General features: G+C 38.2%; 1 protein-coding gene across 3 annotated transcripts in view; it reads right to left on the bottom strand.

Annotated features, from left to right (window-relative positions):
• The window catches only part of NCKAP5 (NCK associated protein 5), a 1523932-nt gene that overhangs the window by 664682 nt on the left and 839850 nt on the right, over window positions 1–19400 (bottom strand). For all 3 annotated transcript variants that reach the window (XM_044074934.1, XM_044074933.1, XM_044074932.1), the window contains one exon: window positions 16162–16305. In XM_044074934.1, coding sequence (XP_043930869.1) covers window positions 16162–16305 — 144 coding nt within the window. The remainder of the gene's footprint in view (window positions 1–16161; window positions 16306–19400) is intronic.

The following is a 19400-nucleotide window of genomic DNA, read 5'->3' on the forward strand; positions in this document are numbered from 1 at the left end:
AAGCACCCCATTGCTTAGTTCTGAGAGTCCCTTGGGACTGAAATCTGGTGCTTTTGGTGTGTCTGGGTTTGGCTTGAGCAGATCTGGAAGGAGCTGGAAAGGACCAGTTCTTAGTAGGCCAGTGCCTACTAAATCTTAGAGGTTGCACTTGTAAGAAATCTTTCACAGTTTGCATAGATTTAGCTTTATCTTCCATCTTTTTTAGAACTTCTTCAGCCTTATTGCCAAATAGACGGTCCTGATGCAAAGGAGCATCCAACAATTTTGCTTTAACATGATCAGGCAGAGATTGTTCCTTAAGCCAAGCATGCCTTCTAAGCACAGACCCAGTAACAGCAGCCCTGCAAGAGGCCTCTAAAGAATCAAAACCAGATTGCAAAGTATGTTTTCCAACTTGTTCAGCTGAATGCAATAAATCCTGTAAATCTTTATTTTCCACACAGTCAGAAATCGGCATTGTTTTCTGTTTAAGCATTCCCATGATATGTTGTTAATATTTTAGCATATGAAATTGACAGTTTAAAGCACTGATTGCCAGGGTTGCAGAAGTATAAACCTTTTTACCCCATCTGTCCAGCGCCCTGGTGTCTCTATCAGAAGGGGTAGGATTTTTAGCAGTAGAAGCCTTAATGCCCTTGGGCCCCTGAGAAATAGTTTCTGGGTCCGCAACAGGATTTTTGAAAAGGAACTTGTGGGACTCAGGAACTCTGTAGTATCTGTCAGGTTTACTAGGAGCTGGAGGCAGGGAATCAGGGGCCGTACTGGATTCCAAAAACACATCATCAACAATGTCTAGTACAGGAGGTATAGTGAAAGGCCTATGCTGAGGTAGAAGAAGGAAATTCCTAAGCCTCTTTTTGGATTCAGAAAATTCCTGACTTTCTCAGTGGAAATGCTCCCTTAAAGTATGTAAAGTTTCCCCAAAAGAAAAGTCCTCAGTGGGGGGAAGCAGAGGGGATGGAATCCTCTGCATCAGAATCCTCATAAGTAGGTATGGGCAAATCCAGGTCATTAGAAAAGTCAAAAGAAACAGAGTCCTGTTCAGAAGATTCATAGTCAAGCTCAGGCCTAGGCCTCTTAGAAGGGGGGGGGGGGGTTGACTACCCCTGATTAGAGTAATTAAATCTTCAGCCATTTTGATCATTTGTTTTTTAGGCAAAGGGGCCTGAACATGTGGCCTGGGCATCGTTTTTTTAGACATAGATCGAGATTTAGGCCTTAGTATAGAAGGTGGAGTCAGTTTAATATGCATGTCTGTAGGACTGAATACACCCTCAGAAGCCGGTGCCTGCACAGCGGCTCTGGACCCATCCATGGTAGAGACATCCGCGGGTTCCATAGGTGAAGCACCTCGCGGCATACTGGACTCCAAATGGGTTTCAGTAGAGGCCTGCGAATCAGAAGTAGTGGGTATCAGGGGCTGTGAAAGAGCCTCACTGAGTACCGGCGAACTGGCAACTGGCTTAGGAGAAGCGTCGTCGGCAGTTTTGGACCTCAACGTCCTGTCTGTCTTTTTCTTTGCATTGTTTCGGTATTCCGGTAGTCGGATGGCTAACCGACATAATTTCTGGATAATTAAACCAAGAACCGAAATATTTAGAGGCAAAAATGTACCGACGATGGACAGTGTGCTGATTAAATAAAGCACAAAACCGAGAGCAAGGTACATCGTGGTCAGGGCCTAGGCAAGGAATACATTACAAATGAAAATCTTTATGAGGTATTTGCTTCCCACAAGTAATGCAATTATTAACTTTTACTGACATCGGCAAGGAGTAAGAAAGTTTCCCCAACGGGGTACTTAGCTTTAAGTTGAAGACTTCGGTTCTGAAATTCGAAAACGAAAATTTCAGGAGTCTGCGACCGGCACTTGCGAACTGCTTCTGCTTCAGGCACCGCACGGCAAGAAAGACTGAGGTAATGATGTCGGCTGCATGTTTTGTACCCCTGACAACCTGACATCATAGAAGAAGGGTCAGCAACTGACGCAGGACCCAAGACTTTGTTAATCGGGCTGACTGAGGGCAACCTGCCAGCAGATTACCCAAATGTAATGACTGCAACAATGAAACACGAAGAACATGTGCACAGAAATACACACAAGTGCCTCACTTTCTCTTTGTAATTCTGCCTTCTTTTTCTCATTTTTGACTTATTTATTAAGCCTTATTTCCAACACTCATCATATTCTTTTTTATTTTTCTACAGATGAATAATATAAATCACATATTGTACTGATATGGATGTCTGTAGTCACATTCATAATTTTACAATACTATTTGTTCTTTCAGGAGCAAAAATATTCATTCACACATTGTTGTATCATTTTGCTGTGAGATGTTCTAATTCTTGCTATTCTGGGAACAATAGTCTAAAACTATTTAAAAAATATGCAAAATAACTCATACTGGAAATTAACCAATCAGGACAAAATAAGGGTCGTGCTGCTAAACGCTAGGAGCTTAAACCAAAAACTGCACTTCCTGGAAGCAGTCACAGAGACCTGGTTCAAGGCTTCAGGGTGTACCCCGGCCTTGCAAGGTTAAAATGCCTTCCACACTTTTAGACTGCAAAATGAACATGTGAAAACAAAAGGAAGTGGTGTTTTAATCTATATTAGAGATAAATTCACCTCCTATCTAGTTAGACTGGACAACTTCATCGAGTTACTCCAGGTCCAGATTATGGTGGGTAAAACCCTCATTCAAGTCATAGCCAGTTATAGAACCCTCTCCATGGGTCACGATGGTCATGAAGTCTAATTGACTAAATTGGAGACAATCCAAATTTTACCAAACACACTGGTTATGGGGGATTTCGATTATCCCACCATCAACTGGGAAACCTACGCTAGCCCTAACTCACTAGCTCAAAAGTTCCTTGACTTTGTTAATTCAAATGTCCTGGAACAAACTTTCCATACCCCAACAAGGGGAACAAACATTCTAGATCTGGTCCTCACCAACATGTCAAACAAGTGCACTGCTGCAATTCTTGGACCCTCATTAGTTAAAACTGACCACAAATCAGTCACCTTCAAATTGACACTAACACCAGAACTCCCAAAGGGTGAAATCAAACTAAAAAACTTCACCATGGCAAACTCTACCCTTCTAGGTGAAGATATAAATGCATTTCAAGCCCCACCCCAAGCTGGAAGAGGTAACTATGTTTACACTAAAGCCCCGTACAATCACTTGCATAAGTGTATAAACATGGCTGTACCTGAAAGAATCAAAGTCAGAGCCTCAAGTAAAAACAAGCTGCCATGGTGGACATCCATCATCAACAAACTCTACAATAAACACAAAAAGTTGCTGTCCAAGAAAACAAAGGCAAGGCCTCAACAATGGAAAAGCATCCTCCTCAGCCTCAAAAGGCAAATAAGACAACTTGTCAAATCTTCCAAGGGCTCTTTGAGAGAAACTTAGCAAGTACAGCCAAGGATAACAATAAGGCCTTTTACAGCTACGTACATAACCTAAAGAGTAGGACCCAAGCATGTGAAAAACTGGTGGCCAACGGTATCACACCCACACTGACTCCACAGAGATAGTAAACCATCTAGCAGATAGGTTTGGCAAAAATTGCACTCCCTTATCCCCAGACTCCCTCCAAACCTACATATCTGAAGAGCAGGTCCTCAATGCCTTGTCCATGGCAAAAAGCACAACCTCTATGGGACCAGATGATATCCCAGGTTGTCTTCTAAGCAGGCTAAAACATGAACTAGCATCATCACTAGGTACCTTTTTCAGTCATAACCTAACTGCATGCTTTGTTCCTGTGGAATGGAGAACAGCAACAGTTATTCCCCTCCAGAAAGGTGGCCTAGCAGCAGACAAAGGGAATCATAGACCCATAAGCCTGACCAGCCTCAGCTCAAAGGCCATGGAACATATCATTGTGGACCTCTTAAATAAAGACATAGGTGACCTCCAAACCCTGGATCCTTCTCAATTTGGCTTCATGAAGGGCAGATCCTGCCTAGGTGGATTTCTTTGAAAATGTGACCAAGGCCATTGACAAGGGCAAATCTGTACCCTAGCATACCTCGACCTGGTAGAGGCTTAAGATATAATCCCACATTCACGCATTATTGATAAACTTAGCAAACTGAATGTAGACTCCTTTGTTCTAGGATGGGTTGTCAACTGGTTCACAAACCAAACACACACACTATCAAAGTGGCTAACTCCACATCAACCAGCAGACCTGTTACCAGTGGGGTGCCATAGGGGTCAGTGCTGGGTCCCCTACTGTGTGATATATACTTCTCAGAAGTTCAGGTCAAAATTAAGATGTTGTGGCTGATCAAGTTTGCAGATGACTGCAAACTAGGTGCAGTCACTGAATCCCCAAATATATCAGTAAACTCCAGGAGGTTCTCATGCATACAACTGCTAGTGTATTAGTCATGGTCTGAAAATGAATGCAAAGAAATGCATCATCATTCCCTTTAGCACAAACAATGTCCCCTCACACTATTAAATCAAAAATAGTACCCTAAGTACCCATGAACTGGTAAGGGACCTGGGATCACAAGCTGACTGTGTCCTTAACTTTGACCACAATGCGTCCACTGTAATAAGGAACATTTTTTATGTAGCATACTTGATTAGTAAAGGGATCGCTTTGAGAACAAAAGGAGTTATAACCCCTCTATACTTGGCACTTATCTGGCCCATAATTGAATATAACGCCCTGCTTAGCACATATTGTACTAAGCACCTGCAGCAATTAAAGAGACCTTAGAGGTTTCTAACAAAGAAGATCAAGGGGCTCCTGCATGTGCCCTATACAGACTGACTAACGTCCCTGTCACTATACTCCATGTCATATGGACTTCTTATGGGAGGCTTATGCCTGACTTACAGAGCAATCCAAGACCAAAACCTAATGAACTTGCTGCATATCTGTAAATCAAACAGGACTAGGGTTACCAGTTTCTGGGACTTAAATATGGCCTGCAACTTAAATAGGACATGCTGCAGGTACACATTTATCTCCCAGTGACTGCCACATCATTGGAACAGGCTACCAATTCATGTGAAATAGAGCACCTCTATGACACTGTTCAAGAAAAATCTCGATGAGTGGATGGGGCACCTTAAATTCTTACCGGGAATAGAGCCCACAACTTTCCTAGACATGGGCAGTCATCACTAAATGCAATCTTGGGTATTAACTAGCATTTCTATGGTATTGCATGGGGATAAAATGGCTAGGCTTAAAATGACTTCCAGGTCAATAGCCTGACAATCTCCATTGGTCCTATAGTATTCTAAATGAATTTGTGAAAATAACAGTGTTTACAGAATTTGTTTCTAATTATATAATTCTTTTTATATATTTTGTTAGCCTGAACAAGAAATTTAATCTCTTTAGTGCCCCTGGTCACTAAGACACACATTTATGCCTTGTGTGCTTTAACAGTACATCAGTGGACAAAAAATATTATACAAATTAAAATCCTTATATGACTAATTCACATTTGCTATATCAAGGGCATCATTTATAATTAAGAAATTTTCATCTCTTTACTCCCTGTAGTTTTTGTATTAATACTAAGGCAAACAGAAACATACTAACTACTTCTATTAAGGCATTAATGTTAAAATAAAATGATAAAATATCAGGCAAAGAAGAAAAAAATATTAAGTACTATAGAATACTATAAAATCCTTCTGTTCTTTTCAATAATTACAGATGTTTCTACACAGAACATTACATTCACACACACACACACATACACACACACACACACACACACACACACACACACACACACACACACACACACACACACACACACACACACACACACACACACACACAAACACACACATAATCGCTCACAATAAATATAAAAATATAATCCATCAGCTGTCACAGCTGAATCTTTTCACACTCTATGTGAGCTGTTACAAAAGTAGAGATCCATCAATTTTATGAAATGATACAAAGAGCAGCTACTATAATTTGGCAAAATACTGCGAACAGAGAGTGATGTGCAAAATGGGAGAACAAAAGGTATGTTTAGTAATAGTATGTTATGTAGCCAAACTGCTACAGCTGCAACATAATTAATACAAGCCAATCCAGCATCCCACTGTGATAGTAACAAGAAGCAGGTGATCAGCCGTCCAGCGGCAGGTACAACAACAGAACTATGAAATATGATCAAAACCTGAAAAACGTGCAGTATGTCAGCTGCAGAGCTGCACATATAAATACAGTTTTACATTTGTGGACAGCGATACATTTAGAATATTTAAGAGAATGCCAATTGTGACAGATTGCCTGAATCAGTATCATGGCATTTGATTATTCTACAAGAGTTCTAAACTGAAGTCTATAAAATGATGCCTCTTTCAGGTTATATGGTTTTAGTTTAATTTAGTTTATGGTTTAGTTATGCTTGATAACCATTTTACAGCCATCCAAAAATGTCATATAGGAAACAGACATTTATTTATTTACTTAATTACTTTTACTACTTGGTAAGGTGGTAGTTTTATTGTCTAGGTTGAATTTGGTTTGGACATTAGTGAGATTTCTATTACTATTCTCATGACAAGCATCTTATGATGTTTTGGATTCACTTGAGCTGACACAATGTCAATAAAAGATCACGTGCAAAGAAAATATACCTTCAATGTAACTGGAAATAGATGGTTGAGATGGTTGTGCGGGAATTCTGTTTGCTGAATTGTTATTTGGGAAGAATTTTACTTATTTCTGCTTTATTTCCCAACACTTTCAAAAATAGCTCCTCTGCATTCTTCCATGTGTATCACCTCCCACTGCAGTGTCATCGTGGTCGTAGTTTAATTATGTAAAGTCGAATTGTGGCCTCACATCTGGAGTTGTGTGGCTTGTGTAGGTGCAAGTAACAAAATTGAATATGTACTCTAAATGTAATATAAGGCTGGAATTTGGATTGCATTCCTAATGTGGATGAAAAATTGTGTGGAAGAAATATGGGGAAGACAGTCATTACATGTAAGCAATGAATCTTGGGTGGAATAAATAATGAGAAGCCAGTCGTTACATATAGGCCCTGATTTTGTTTCTGTTTTTTTGTGTCATTCTCAAATTATGTGAGGTTTTCTGGTGAATATGTTTGGTTTACACTAGGAGATAATGACAGTGAAATTCATTATTCACATCTGTGTTTACTGCCCCTACTGCTCAGCTGTACATCGTTTCTTGGATATTACTCTCCTTCTTGCCGACAACTCAGGTGATGTTTCCAACCCCATTGCGATGTCATCACATCGATAACGGAGTGTCATTTGCAGGGAATGCTTCAGTAGGCATGGAACACGTTGTCTGTGCGGACAGCAGCATATTAAAGGGAGTGCCATATCCAGGACATGCTTCAGCAGGTGTGGAACATGTTGTCTGTATGGACAGCAGCATATCAAAGGAAGTGCCATATCCAGGACATGCTTCAGCAAGCATGGAACACGTCGTCTGTATGGACAGCAGCATATCAAAGGGAGTGCCATTTCCAGGACATGCTTCAGCAGGTGTGGAACATGTTGTCTGTATGGACAGCAGCATATCAAAGGAAGTGCCATATCCAGGACATGCTTCAGCAGGCATGGAACACGTCGTCTGTATGGACAGCAGCATATCAAAGGGAGTGCCATTTCCAGGACATGCTTCAGCAGGTGTGGAACATGTTGTCTGTATGGACAGCAGCATATCAAAGGGAGTGCCATATCCAGGACATGCTTCAGTAGGCATGGAACATGTTGTCTGTGCAGACAGCAGCATATTAAAGGGAGTGTCATTTCCAGGACATGCTTCAGCAGGCATGGAACATGTCATCTGTATGGACAGCAGCATATCAAAGGGAGTGCCATATCCTGGACATGCTTCAGCAGGTGTGGAACATGTCATCTGTGTGGACAGCAGCATATCAAAGGGAGTGCCATTTCCAGGACATGCTTCAGCAGGTGTGGAACATGACTTCTGTGTGGACAGCAGCATATCAAAGGGAGTGCCATTTCCAGGACATGCTTCAGCAGGTGTGGAACACGTCATCTGTGTGGACAGCAGCATATCAAAGGGAGTGCCATTTCCAGGACATGCTTCAGCAGGCATGGAACATGTCTTCTGTGTGGACAGCAGCATATCAAAGGGAGTGCCATTTCCAGGACATGCTTCAGCAGGCATGGAACATGTCTTCTGTGTGGACAGCAGCATATCAAAGGGAGTGCCATTTCCAGGACATGCTTCAGCAGGTGTGGAACATGTCGTCTGTGTGGACAGCAGCATATCAAAGGGAGTGCCATTTCCAGGACATGCTTCAGCAGGTGTGGAACATGTCTTCTGTGTGGACAGCAGCATATCAAAGGGAGTGCCATTTCCAGGACATGCTTCAGCAGGTGTGGAACATGTCGTCTGTGTGGACAGCAGCATATCAAAGGGAGTGCCATATCCCGGACATGCTTCAGTAGGTGTGGAACACGTCGTCTGTGACAGCAGAATATCATTCTTTTTGGCATAAAAGGAATGGGGAAGCTATTGTTTTAAAGTGCAAAAAAATTATTGGCTTCAAACAAGTGAAGCAAGAGAACAATATTATTACTTTAATTTTCAAAATGATACTGTGAACGCAGTCTTTATGCATCAAAACTTTCTTTAGCACAGTAGATCCACAGAGTGCTTTTCATTGCAACTTTTATGGTAATGTGTAGATATGTGGGATTACATGTTGCATCCAGTTCAGATAATGAAGGAATACGTCTGTTTGCTGCAGTGAATTTCATTTTTCTTAACAGGGTGCAGCACTATAATAAAACTGATACAGTTCTGAAAAGCAAAGGGATGCCATATAAAAATATATCAAACTACTCATTCACGTGGAAAAACATGTTCTGGCATACCCTAAAATCTGAACAAGTTGGTTGTTTTAGTCATGTCAAGTCAATGTCAAAGAAAACTTTATTGTCATTCAGAACTACACAGCAGTGTAGCTGAATGAAATTACAATGCTTCATTCTCAATGTAGGAAACAGTTGCACATATAGACAGAGAAACATTAATCAATACATTTTAGGAATAAATGTTTTTTTTTTTTTTTAATTGGAATGTTAGTTGATTTTTTTCAAATACAATTTTATTTTCATGCAGGTTAAACATGTGAAAGGGGAAAAGTACAATGCAGGTCGCACATAGTTCAAAATAACAATAACTATTTGCAGCTTGACACTAAAAGAAAAGAAAAGACCGACTATGTCTACAGCAGTGCTACTAAGGCATGAATAGAAGAGAGAAAACAAAACTTTTGAGTTTGTTCTTTTTAAGTCATACTAAGACATGAAGGCATAGGTCCGTGACTCATTAATGTGCAAGGGCTTTACTCAGTCTTAACAACCTTAAAACATGTTCCACTAAAATGAGCTATAACATTGTGAAGTATCCAGGATATGTTTGAATAACAATTTCCAATATTTCTGACAATATTCCCGTTTCTTTATGTTTGTTATAATTAGTCTTTGAGAGGATATGTATGCTATTGCCATAGTTCTAAACCCACACCATGAGAGTTTGGTGCAATCTAACCAATTTGCAAATGGTCAAAAGAATATTCAATTCCAATCTAGGTATTTTAAAGTCTATGATGTGGAGAATGGCTACTTCCCAAGATAGCGTAGATTTGTGGCATCCCATCTTTTCAAGACGTATCTTAAGAGATCCCCCATAAGTTTTGTGAATATTTACAAAATCCTAAATCATGTAGAAGGTCTGTTTGAGGATGTGAAAAACATGGGCGGGCAGCACAGTGGTGCAGCGGTTAACGTTGTCGCCTCACAGCAAGTGGTTCTCCGGTTCGATTCTCGGCTGGGGTGCCTTCTGTGTGGAGTTTGCATGTTCTCCCTGTGCTTGCGTGGGTTTCCTCTGGGTACTCCGGTTTCCTCCCACATTCCAAAGACATGCATCTGGAGCATTTCTCCCCGGGCCTCAGCTGAAAACAGGCTCTGTGGAACCTAGTCGGACAGTCCCAGTCAACAAATGTTAAATAACTAAATAAATAAATGTATTGAGATCAGATTAGTTCAGTATCGTAGGGGTGTAATATACATTATTGTTGATCACTAGTTGTGTATAAAACATTTTCTTAAAAGGGGAAAACTTAATAGTGGCGTTAATTGCTTTGAGTTTCTGAACTTTTGTAAGCGTCTTTCCTCTAGAGTCCCAGTAGTTTGAGTATAATAGTGAACTCTCGTATTTGATAGCATTGATAAGCTTGTATGTTTTGGAGAGTGTTTTCTTCCTGCTAAATAAGTTTTCAAAAATATCTAGTATCCTTTTTAGATCTACTTCGTTAATAGGTGCACCATTAATTACTTGTGGAATTGTCTCCCTAATCTGCCGTAGAATGATAAAATATTTTTTATTTACCTTTAATGGCTCACATAATAAATGTTTTGTTGTATGTTCTGTTGCTGATGCCTTTTCCTTTTAACACACTAACCAATATTTTTTATTTACCTTTAATGCCTCACATAATAAATGTTTTGTTGTATGTTTTGTTTTATGACACACTACCCTTGAGTTAGGTTGCTACTTATACTTTTTCCCCGTGAGCAGGCAGACACTAAGCTGGTGCAGTACAACTTTCTTTCAGATACAGAATGCCAGTAGATATGTTACTTTTTGTAGTTCCATTTTGTTTGAAAAGCTGTCCAGACCTTCCATAAGTAATTACTTGTTTCTATCTGTTGTAACTTTAATGTGCCGCAGCATTAGAATGTTACTTAAATGCTGTCCTAGAGAAGGTACAAAGATCTTCCTTCCCTTTCCTTATGGTGAAGTCCTGGGATCTGTCAAATACAATATGCCCATTACTCCCCTTAAAGGAGAAAAAGATATGGGCAGGATGTTTAAAGCATCTTTGTATTGGGGAGCTTTTTTCCATGCCATGGCATTCCCCTTATCTGCCTCCCCCACATCATGTAAACTGATACTGGTGCAGACTTTACCAGTGCCTACTAACCATAACCCTGCCCCTCTCACTAACCCTAATATGACAGCTTACATTAGAAAAAGCATTTCTATAACTATAACACTACCACTACTCAGACAAAACTGGAGTGAATGTTGCAGTATGGATTTGCTGCAGGTTTAAAAAGGAAAATATTTTGTTTTATTTTTTTAATTGTTTTAATTTTCATTGATTTTCTTTTTCATTATGCTGGCTCTGATCATAATGATTCGGTGCTTTTACATTTCGATTATATATCATGAACATATGGGTGAATGACAGAAAGTTGACATGGACCACAATTGCTGAAAACGTATCACTTACCTGTCTGCACACCCTGAACCCACTGCTACTTAAGATCACAATGCTGTAGAGAAAATACCATTTCCTGATCCTTGCTGTTCTGCAATCTCACGGAGCAATAAAGCTGGTAATGTGCAATCAGCAAAGTTACAGAACAGTGATTTTTTTCCCCAGGGGAAAAAAAAAAATCGCAGGACCATTCTCAGGACTTTGCTGTTTTCTCCACTGTGGTGCAATCTCGTAGTTGGTATATTTAAGTAGGGGCGTGTGTGTGTGGGGGGGCAAAGCCCCCCATTTTATTTTGTCTTTATAATTTTTTTTTCTGGAACAGCGATTTTTTTTTTCCTTGGGGAAAAAAATGCTGTTCTGTAACTTTGCTGTTTTCAGACTTCGAGTTTTATGTGTCGACGAAAGAGTGTTCGCTCTTTCATAGTTTCATTCTTCTAATATAGACCCATTTTTGTGCCACCTGCAGCACAGAAAGAAGACTAGAATGGCTCAGGGATGGGACACTCCAGTGACACAAAATTAAACCAGGAGTATGAAATCATTTTAATAACTTTACTATTAAATGGATGGTTAGAGATGGGGCAGCAATTATTAAACTTCAAGAGCTGAATTTGCTAGGGCATTTTTTAAAACATATAAATCGACACCGTTATTCAAAGGAGCAGCAGTTTTCTAAGTTATACAATCCAGCAATTTGAGACAGACAAGAATTAGACTTGATTGAGTCCAAGTTGCAGGTAACAGGTCACATCCTTGAAAGAAGAGAGAGACAGAGACAGCGAGACAGAGACAGAGGGAGGGAATACCTCACTGTAGTATGAAAGCTGAAACCCATACCATACTCAAGGCAGACTGTTTCTCTAACCACTGCAACCTTCTGCATAGGTTGTGATGGAAACTGGGACTAATCTCTGTAGCACCAACTTAGATGTAATGAACAAAACAGCTTACTCATATTTTTAAGATGAAAATATTCTTTGGGTGGGTAGACATGCCAACTTACTTTGAATAGAAATGGGCAGTTGGTTGGACATGTCAGATATTTCTCTACACAGGAATGTGTCTTTTTATGAGAGATATATAATTGATAGGCCATATACCCCTTATTGGTCCTAAGGAAGGCATCAAAAAAGGTGACACATCTCCATTTATGCCCAAGCAACTGACTGCCCCATTCTTTTTAAACAATGGAGCTCAGTATGTTGATACTCCCAGGGCAAAGTGAATGGGACATACATGAGGAGGGGCAAGTCAGCCCAGGAAAACCTCATGTTTATGTTATATGCCATAGGAATTTCCATTGCTGGAAGTGTACAGGACACCAAAAGAAATGGGTGGATGGCAGGATAAAATTGTTCAACACTCATAGCTTGCTAATTATGATACATACAACTAAACAAGGAATATTGCACTTGCTGTTTTTGTCAAAATAGCACACAGCTATGATGTTGGCAAATCTGGACCATTTCCTTCCAGCTAAAGCATTACAGTGGAAAACAAATGGAATGGTGTGGCACACAATATAGTGTTGTGGAATGGTGTGGTACACATTATAGTGTTGTGAAAAGGCATGGCACACTGTATAGTGTTGTGAAAAGGTGTGGTACAGAGTATAGTGTTGTGAAAAGGCATGGTACACAGCATAGTGTTGTGAAAAGGTATGGTACACAGTATAACATTGTGAAAAGGTGTGGGACACAGTATAGTATTGTGAAAAGGTGTGGTACACATTATAGTGTTGTGAAAAGGTGCAGCACACAGTATAGTGTTGTGGAAAGGTGTGGTACACAGTATAGTGTTGTGAAAAGGTGCGGCACACAGTATAGTGTTGTGAAAAGGCATGGCACACAGTATAGTGTTGTAGAAATGTGTGGCACACAGTATAGTGTTGTGGAAAGGCATGGCACACAGTATAGTGTTGTGGAAAGGTGTGGTACACAGTATAGTGTTGTGAAAAGGCATGGCACACAGTATAGTGTTGTGGAAAGGTGTGGTACACAGTATAGTGTGGTGAAAAGGTGTGGTACGCAGTATAGTGTGGTGAAAAGGTGTGGCACACAGTATAGTGTTCTAAAAAGATGTGGTACACAGTATAGTGTTGTGAAAAGGTGTGGCACACAGTATAGTGTTGTGAAAAGACATGACACATGGTATAGTGTTGTGAAAAGGCATGACACACAGTATAGTGTTGTGGAAAGCTGTGGTACACAGTATAGTGTTGTGAAATTGCATGGCACACAGTATAGTGTTGTGGAAAGCTGTGGTACACAGTATAGTGTTGCGAAAAGGCATGGCACACAGTATAGTGTTGTGGAAAGGTATGGTACACAGTATAACATTGTGAAAAGGTGTGGGACACAGTATAGTGTTGTGAAAAGGTGTGGTACACAGTATAGTGTTGTGAAAAGGTGTGGCACACAGTATAGTGTTGTGGAAATGCATGGCAGACAGTATAGTACTGGGAAAAGGCATGACACACAGTATAGTGTCACGGATTAGGGAAAGGGTAGGCAAAAAGACAACTTTTCCATTTGAGCAAGCTGATACATGAAGCATCAGTGTGACTCAACTGACGGGCCTCTTCTTTATTAGGTATGCTGTTTATGTCTGCTCTCTTCTGTGGAAAGTTGTTACACATTTGTCTTTAGATGTTGCTTTTGTTTCCTTCTGAACAGCATCAGCAGAGATTTCAAGCTCTGAAAATGCATTCCAGAAACAGGTTAATTGGACTTCTACAATATGCTTTTGACATAAATTTGTTTGATGCAAACCTTGATTAAGTCCTCAGCTAACTAGCTCCAAATAGAATGTAGTTTAGCTCTTGTTGGGCACAGTAAATTTTGTGACATAAAAATCTCTGTGTACATTTTGAAGGTTTATGGCATTTCTGACAACTTCTATTTATATTTTAACCCATCGTGGCAGTTATTAATTTGCAGTTAGTTTTTAGAATATTTATGATCTTTAACTATTACACTATTAGTTCAGTATTCTGAGCTCTGTGCCTGGCACTTATTGCTTGCTTGCTGTAATTAGCTGCCATATACTTACAAGGATCATCTTTTTTTTTAATACATTAGATAGCACATTTAACATTACATCAATAATGTTTAGTAATTCATGGAACAACTAGCATATAGAATTGCATTTTTTCTTAATGTATAGAACATTATTCCAAAACATGTATGCTGTTTTCTTTAAGGATTCCTTGAGTATGAACAATCATAGATAAGAGTAGAGGTTAGGCTTTGTTACTTAGGTATTGTATCCAGTATTTCCAATTATGTTTTATTTGGCAAAAAGAAAAACAAGATGAATTCATTGCAATTAGCTTCACTTTTGCTTTAATGGTGGTCCCAGAACTTTAAGTTCACGTCATCACTGAAATTCACCATGTAATAATGGATACATCATAACCAAATATCTCCAAAGGTAACATATAATGAGATAAGGAAGGCTACAGTCTTTAGATCCGATGATGAACCATTGACCTTTTAAACTTGCTCCGACGATATTTTACTGCACTCAGCTTAGCCCATTAATACAGAGTGCAGAATATAACTACTGATATATGATTTTATGTCTCATTCCTTTTATCTCTCTTTTCTTCTAAAGCTTTTAATAATGTTACACTTCATGTTTCAAATCTATCATTTTTACTGATCTGACTGTAAAAAAAGTCAGGACCACCTTCCAGCACTCAATTCTTTCTTCTTCTCTTTCCTTTCCTGATGAAGTCTGAGAGAAACACTGCACAGTTCACATTTTAAGTCTATTCCAACATGTTTCATTCTTTACTCCAGATATTAGTAAACTAAAAGTGACACCGTTGTGGAATCCTTAAAGCAAAGTCAAATGAATATGCAGCAAACTGACAATGAAATTTGTGTAATTAATTGTCTGTTGAAAATGGGCAGATATAACAAAAATTGTAATTTATTAAGATTAAAATAGATTTATTGCTCCATATCCAGAATAATCTAACATCTGCTTTTGACATACATGGTCAGGATAATAAGGTCATTCTCCTTTTTTTATACTGTGTAGATATTAACTTCTACCATCATCAGCATAACAAGTACATTATTTCTCTTTAATTACTGTTTAACCCTTCAGATATTTTGTATTTTATTGTACATGAACTTTACACATACGGTTGTTTGACTCATCTAAGCCCTAGAATATCAGCCTATTTGTAAGATTCCTTATGATTAATCAGCCAGAGTAAACTAAATATTTAAGTGACCAAAACAAACACAGCTTACTATACAATTTTACAAGAGTGTCTTATTTTTACCCAATGACATGCAAAACGTTTATTTCCCAATAACCTGAATTTTTACCATATTTTATCCTCTTTTAGAAGTTGCCAAAGTTAAAACTTAGTAATTATTATTTTACTGGTCTCATAATCCATATTCACCATTCATTCCTGATTTTTTAGTACATATCATGTCAGTATTGATAATGTCACAGATACACTTACATTAACCCCACAGAAAAAAAAGCAGTCTGTAATCAGCATGTAGCACAGTGTAAAATATTTTGTAAACAAATCTAAAAACAACAAACATAAAAAGGACTTTGGCAACACTGACAATTAAAAGCTATACATATTAACACATTGGTTGTACTGCCTTAGCATTGGGCTCTGAGCCTGTATAAGTATACATATTAACACATAGGTCATACTGCTTCAAAGACAGAGGTAATCTTTGATTTATTTTATCTGTGTATCAGCATTCTACAAAAAAACATTTGTTTTAAAGGTAAAGAATGCAAAAATCAGTGCATGCCATATCCAAAAGTACAGAATATATGACTTACAGTTACCCCAGATGTCTTACCTCTAAGGTTTTTAAACGCTCTAGGAGTTGTTTTGTTTTTTCTTCCTCACTGCTATCATTCCCACTTTTACAATCTTCAATCACTTCAGTGTTTGGATGTTCTAATGAATCCTTTTGTTTTATTACTTCTTCACATAATTTTCCCTAATGAATGGAAGAGAATAACAATTTGAAAAGATCCACATAAACAGTTTATAGCATTAACACATATTCTTCTCCCTCATAAATAAGTTCTTTTGGTAAAGTTATCACTAAACATTGCATCACAAAATAAATTACTACCAGATTACTATGTATAATTATACATATTTATTACATTTATGAACTTGTTATAATCCATATGATTGCACTGTACATAAAATATTAATGGACTGTAACATCACATCGTTCATCACTGATTATATTTAATTTTAGGCAGCTGTAAAGTACAATCCAGGCATCCTTGGGGTATCGGACTATGTACTTAGTACCACTTTTAATACTGCTATAAGCAAGAGAACAAAAAGATCAAGTTGGCCGAGTTTGTCTTCTAAGTCAGACTTTGTCATACAGTCATCATTTTTATGAACACATCCAAAATTGTATTTTATTTGCATTAATAATCTAATAGACTATAAAACAGCTCTGTATTCATAGACTGTTGAAGTTACTCACTTATACAAAAATTGTGATTTAACAAATTATCTGCTTTCTATATCTTAGAAAGCCACCAGCTTCAGTGGAGATCTCTTCAATATATACAGAGAAGTTTCACCTAATTATGAATTCTACTTCTTGAGTCAGCATATTTTGTTTTGAAATGGATATAGTTCATGTTAACTTTCTAAACTCTCCCCTTTCTCAATACCGTATTAGTTCTTTAGCTTAAGTGCAGTTTTCAATATCATGAAGTGGCGATTGAAGATGATGCATATGTTAATCCAGGATATCTTACTCATGTTTATTTCTAGGTTTATTAGTTTTCACAATATGAAGGTAGGATTTACATAGTCAGTTTTTAATTATAGCTAAAAATATAGTTGTAGTATGTACTTAGAAATAGACATATTACCTAAGAGATGATAGCTGCTTCCTGAAAAAACATCTTTTTTAATAATGCCATATTAAAAATAATCCAATAAACAAGCTAGTTTATGTTCTGTTTTAGTAACACCTTAACATCTTTTTCCATAAACACAGGCATTGTCCTTCAGAAATTAAAAGGTATATCACATGAAAAGGACAATCCTTTGACCTTCTTTTAGACACAAACATTATGGCTGTAAGTGATGAGTGCTAATGCCTTAACACTTTTAGTCATTGGAACTATTGAGCTCATTCTGTTGTTTGTGGCTGAGTTTACTATATAATGTAAAATGTCAAGGTGGGGGATTTAAACACAATAAATTGGTCCTTCAATTTACAAGCTTAACCTTATTGTTTTATTAATTAGCTATAAATGTGTCCCACTATTGTCTGGCTATTATGCTTTAACTCTGCTAAAGGGAGATTAAACTTTCTGTATTCAACAAACTATCTTCAGACTTTGCGGATCTACTCCAATTCATAAATATAATCCTAGATCCTCTTAAAATGTTTTACCATTTTTACCTACTGAGAAATGTACTGGTAAAAGTATAAACAGGTATAATGTATTCTCCTATTTCAAACCTTTGCTGTTTCCTGGTTAAATTTTCTGCAGAATGTGCCTCTTTTGTCATTAGTTTGCTTATATGTTATCATAAGGCCTACTTTTGTGCAAACTAATCTTTTCATATTATCTTTCAATTGATGATATCATTACTATGCCGTCATTATGTTTTATTCAGGAAAAAAGTCCTTAATAAATAATATATTGTTACCGAGCATATCTTAACAAACACAAGTTAATTTATGTTGAAAATCACATCTACTCAAAGATGAAGGAAAACAAATGGAATGAAAGTGTAAGTCTGCTGAAAAGCACTGCCAGTAGCAAAATTATCAACATCCTTCTTGTGTAGGAGAGATTGTACCCTTGCAGGGGGTTTTATCACCTGTAGCACATTTCTTAGCATAATCAATTTGCATTTGGTGTTTTTTGGTGAAATGGGAAAACACCCTGAAAGTCTCTACAGCAGGTATATTTTGTAGCTAGCTTGCAATTGATCCCAGCTGGCTTGGAACAATTAGCCCACTCCATAGTGAGACTTTTTTTTTTAAATTACCTAAACACAATATAAACCATGAGCCAAAATAGAAAATCTAAAAACTGCAATGCCAGCAAAATATCTACATTAACTAAAGTAAATAAACTGGAAAAATAACTGTAAAACTAACAAACTCTAACATAACCCTCATTATATTATTATATAAAACAAGTCTGTCACTAATTAAAAAGAGAAAATTGACACTGGGATTCAGAAAAGCTTTACATTATGCAGAAGCCTTATCTAAGAGTTTTTCTACATCCTGCTAAGACTTTTGAATTCAGACAGTGCTCTACACCTGAGGTATTCAGCTCAAGGGGGCCTCAGCACAGGCAGCAGCCTTCCAGGTAAAGCTGTATAAAAATGATGCAGTCCAGGGGACTGAATAATGCTAATTAGCTATGTGCTCTTCTCAGAAAATGTCCAAATCTCCAGATTTACACAGCCTAGTGATTCAGATAATCACTAAACAGAGAACAATTTACCCTGTGAGGAAAATGTGACCACCATAAAATTATTGCAGCCATCCATTCACTCCTACAGGAATACTAATGGTGCAGTTAAGTTCTGCAAAGATGGGGGTTAGGGTCATAGGTTGGTACTAGGATATCGGCCCTAGGGCCTATACAAGCGTAGCCATAACAATTCCCTGCCCATTTCTTCCCACACTATTTACTTCCTGGACCCCTGTCTAGCAGGGTGACTGACGTGATCCCTGGGGTGAATTTCCTTTCTCCCATCCAATCGTCAAGTTTCCTTTTGAAGAGGGCTAAAGAGGTGCTCTGCTTGACATTAGGGTGTGTCTTTGTGTGTGTGTGTGTGTGTGTGTGTGTGTGTGTGTGTGTGTGTGTGTGTGTGTGTTTGTGTGTGTGAAAGCAGATGCAGAAAAGACATGCTTTAACTGTGGACAAATAGGTATAGTTATTGCACTATGCAATAATTACAACTGCTTTTAGCTAATAATATAATGCACATTGCTAGCCAGAAGAAAAACACTATATAATGATAGCAATTGTATTTATGTACTGTAATGATTTTAATTATTTCTAGTTGTAAATAATTTGAGACACA

The sequence above is a fragment of the Protopterus annectens genome, chromosome 6.part0 (genome assembly GCF_019279795.1).
Source record: "Protopterus annectens isolate FY-2018-M chromosome 6.part0, PAN1.0, whole genome shotgun sequence".
In the NCBI taxonomy this organism is placed as follows: Eukaryota; Metazoa; Chordata; order Ceratodontiformes; family Protopteridae; genus Protopterus; species Protopterus annectens.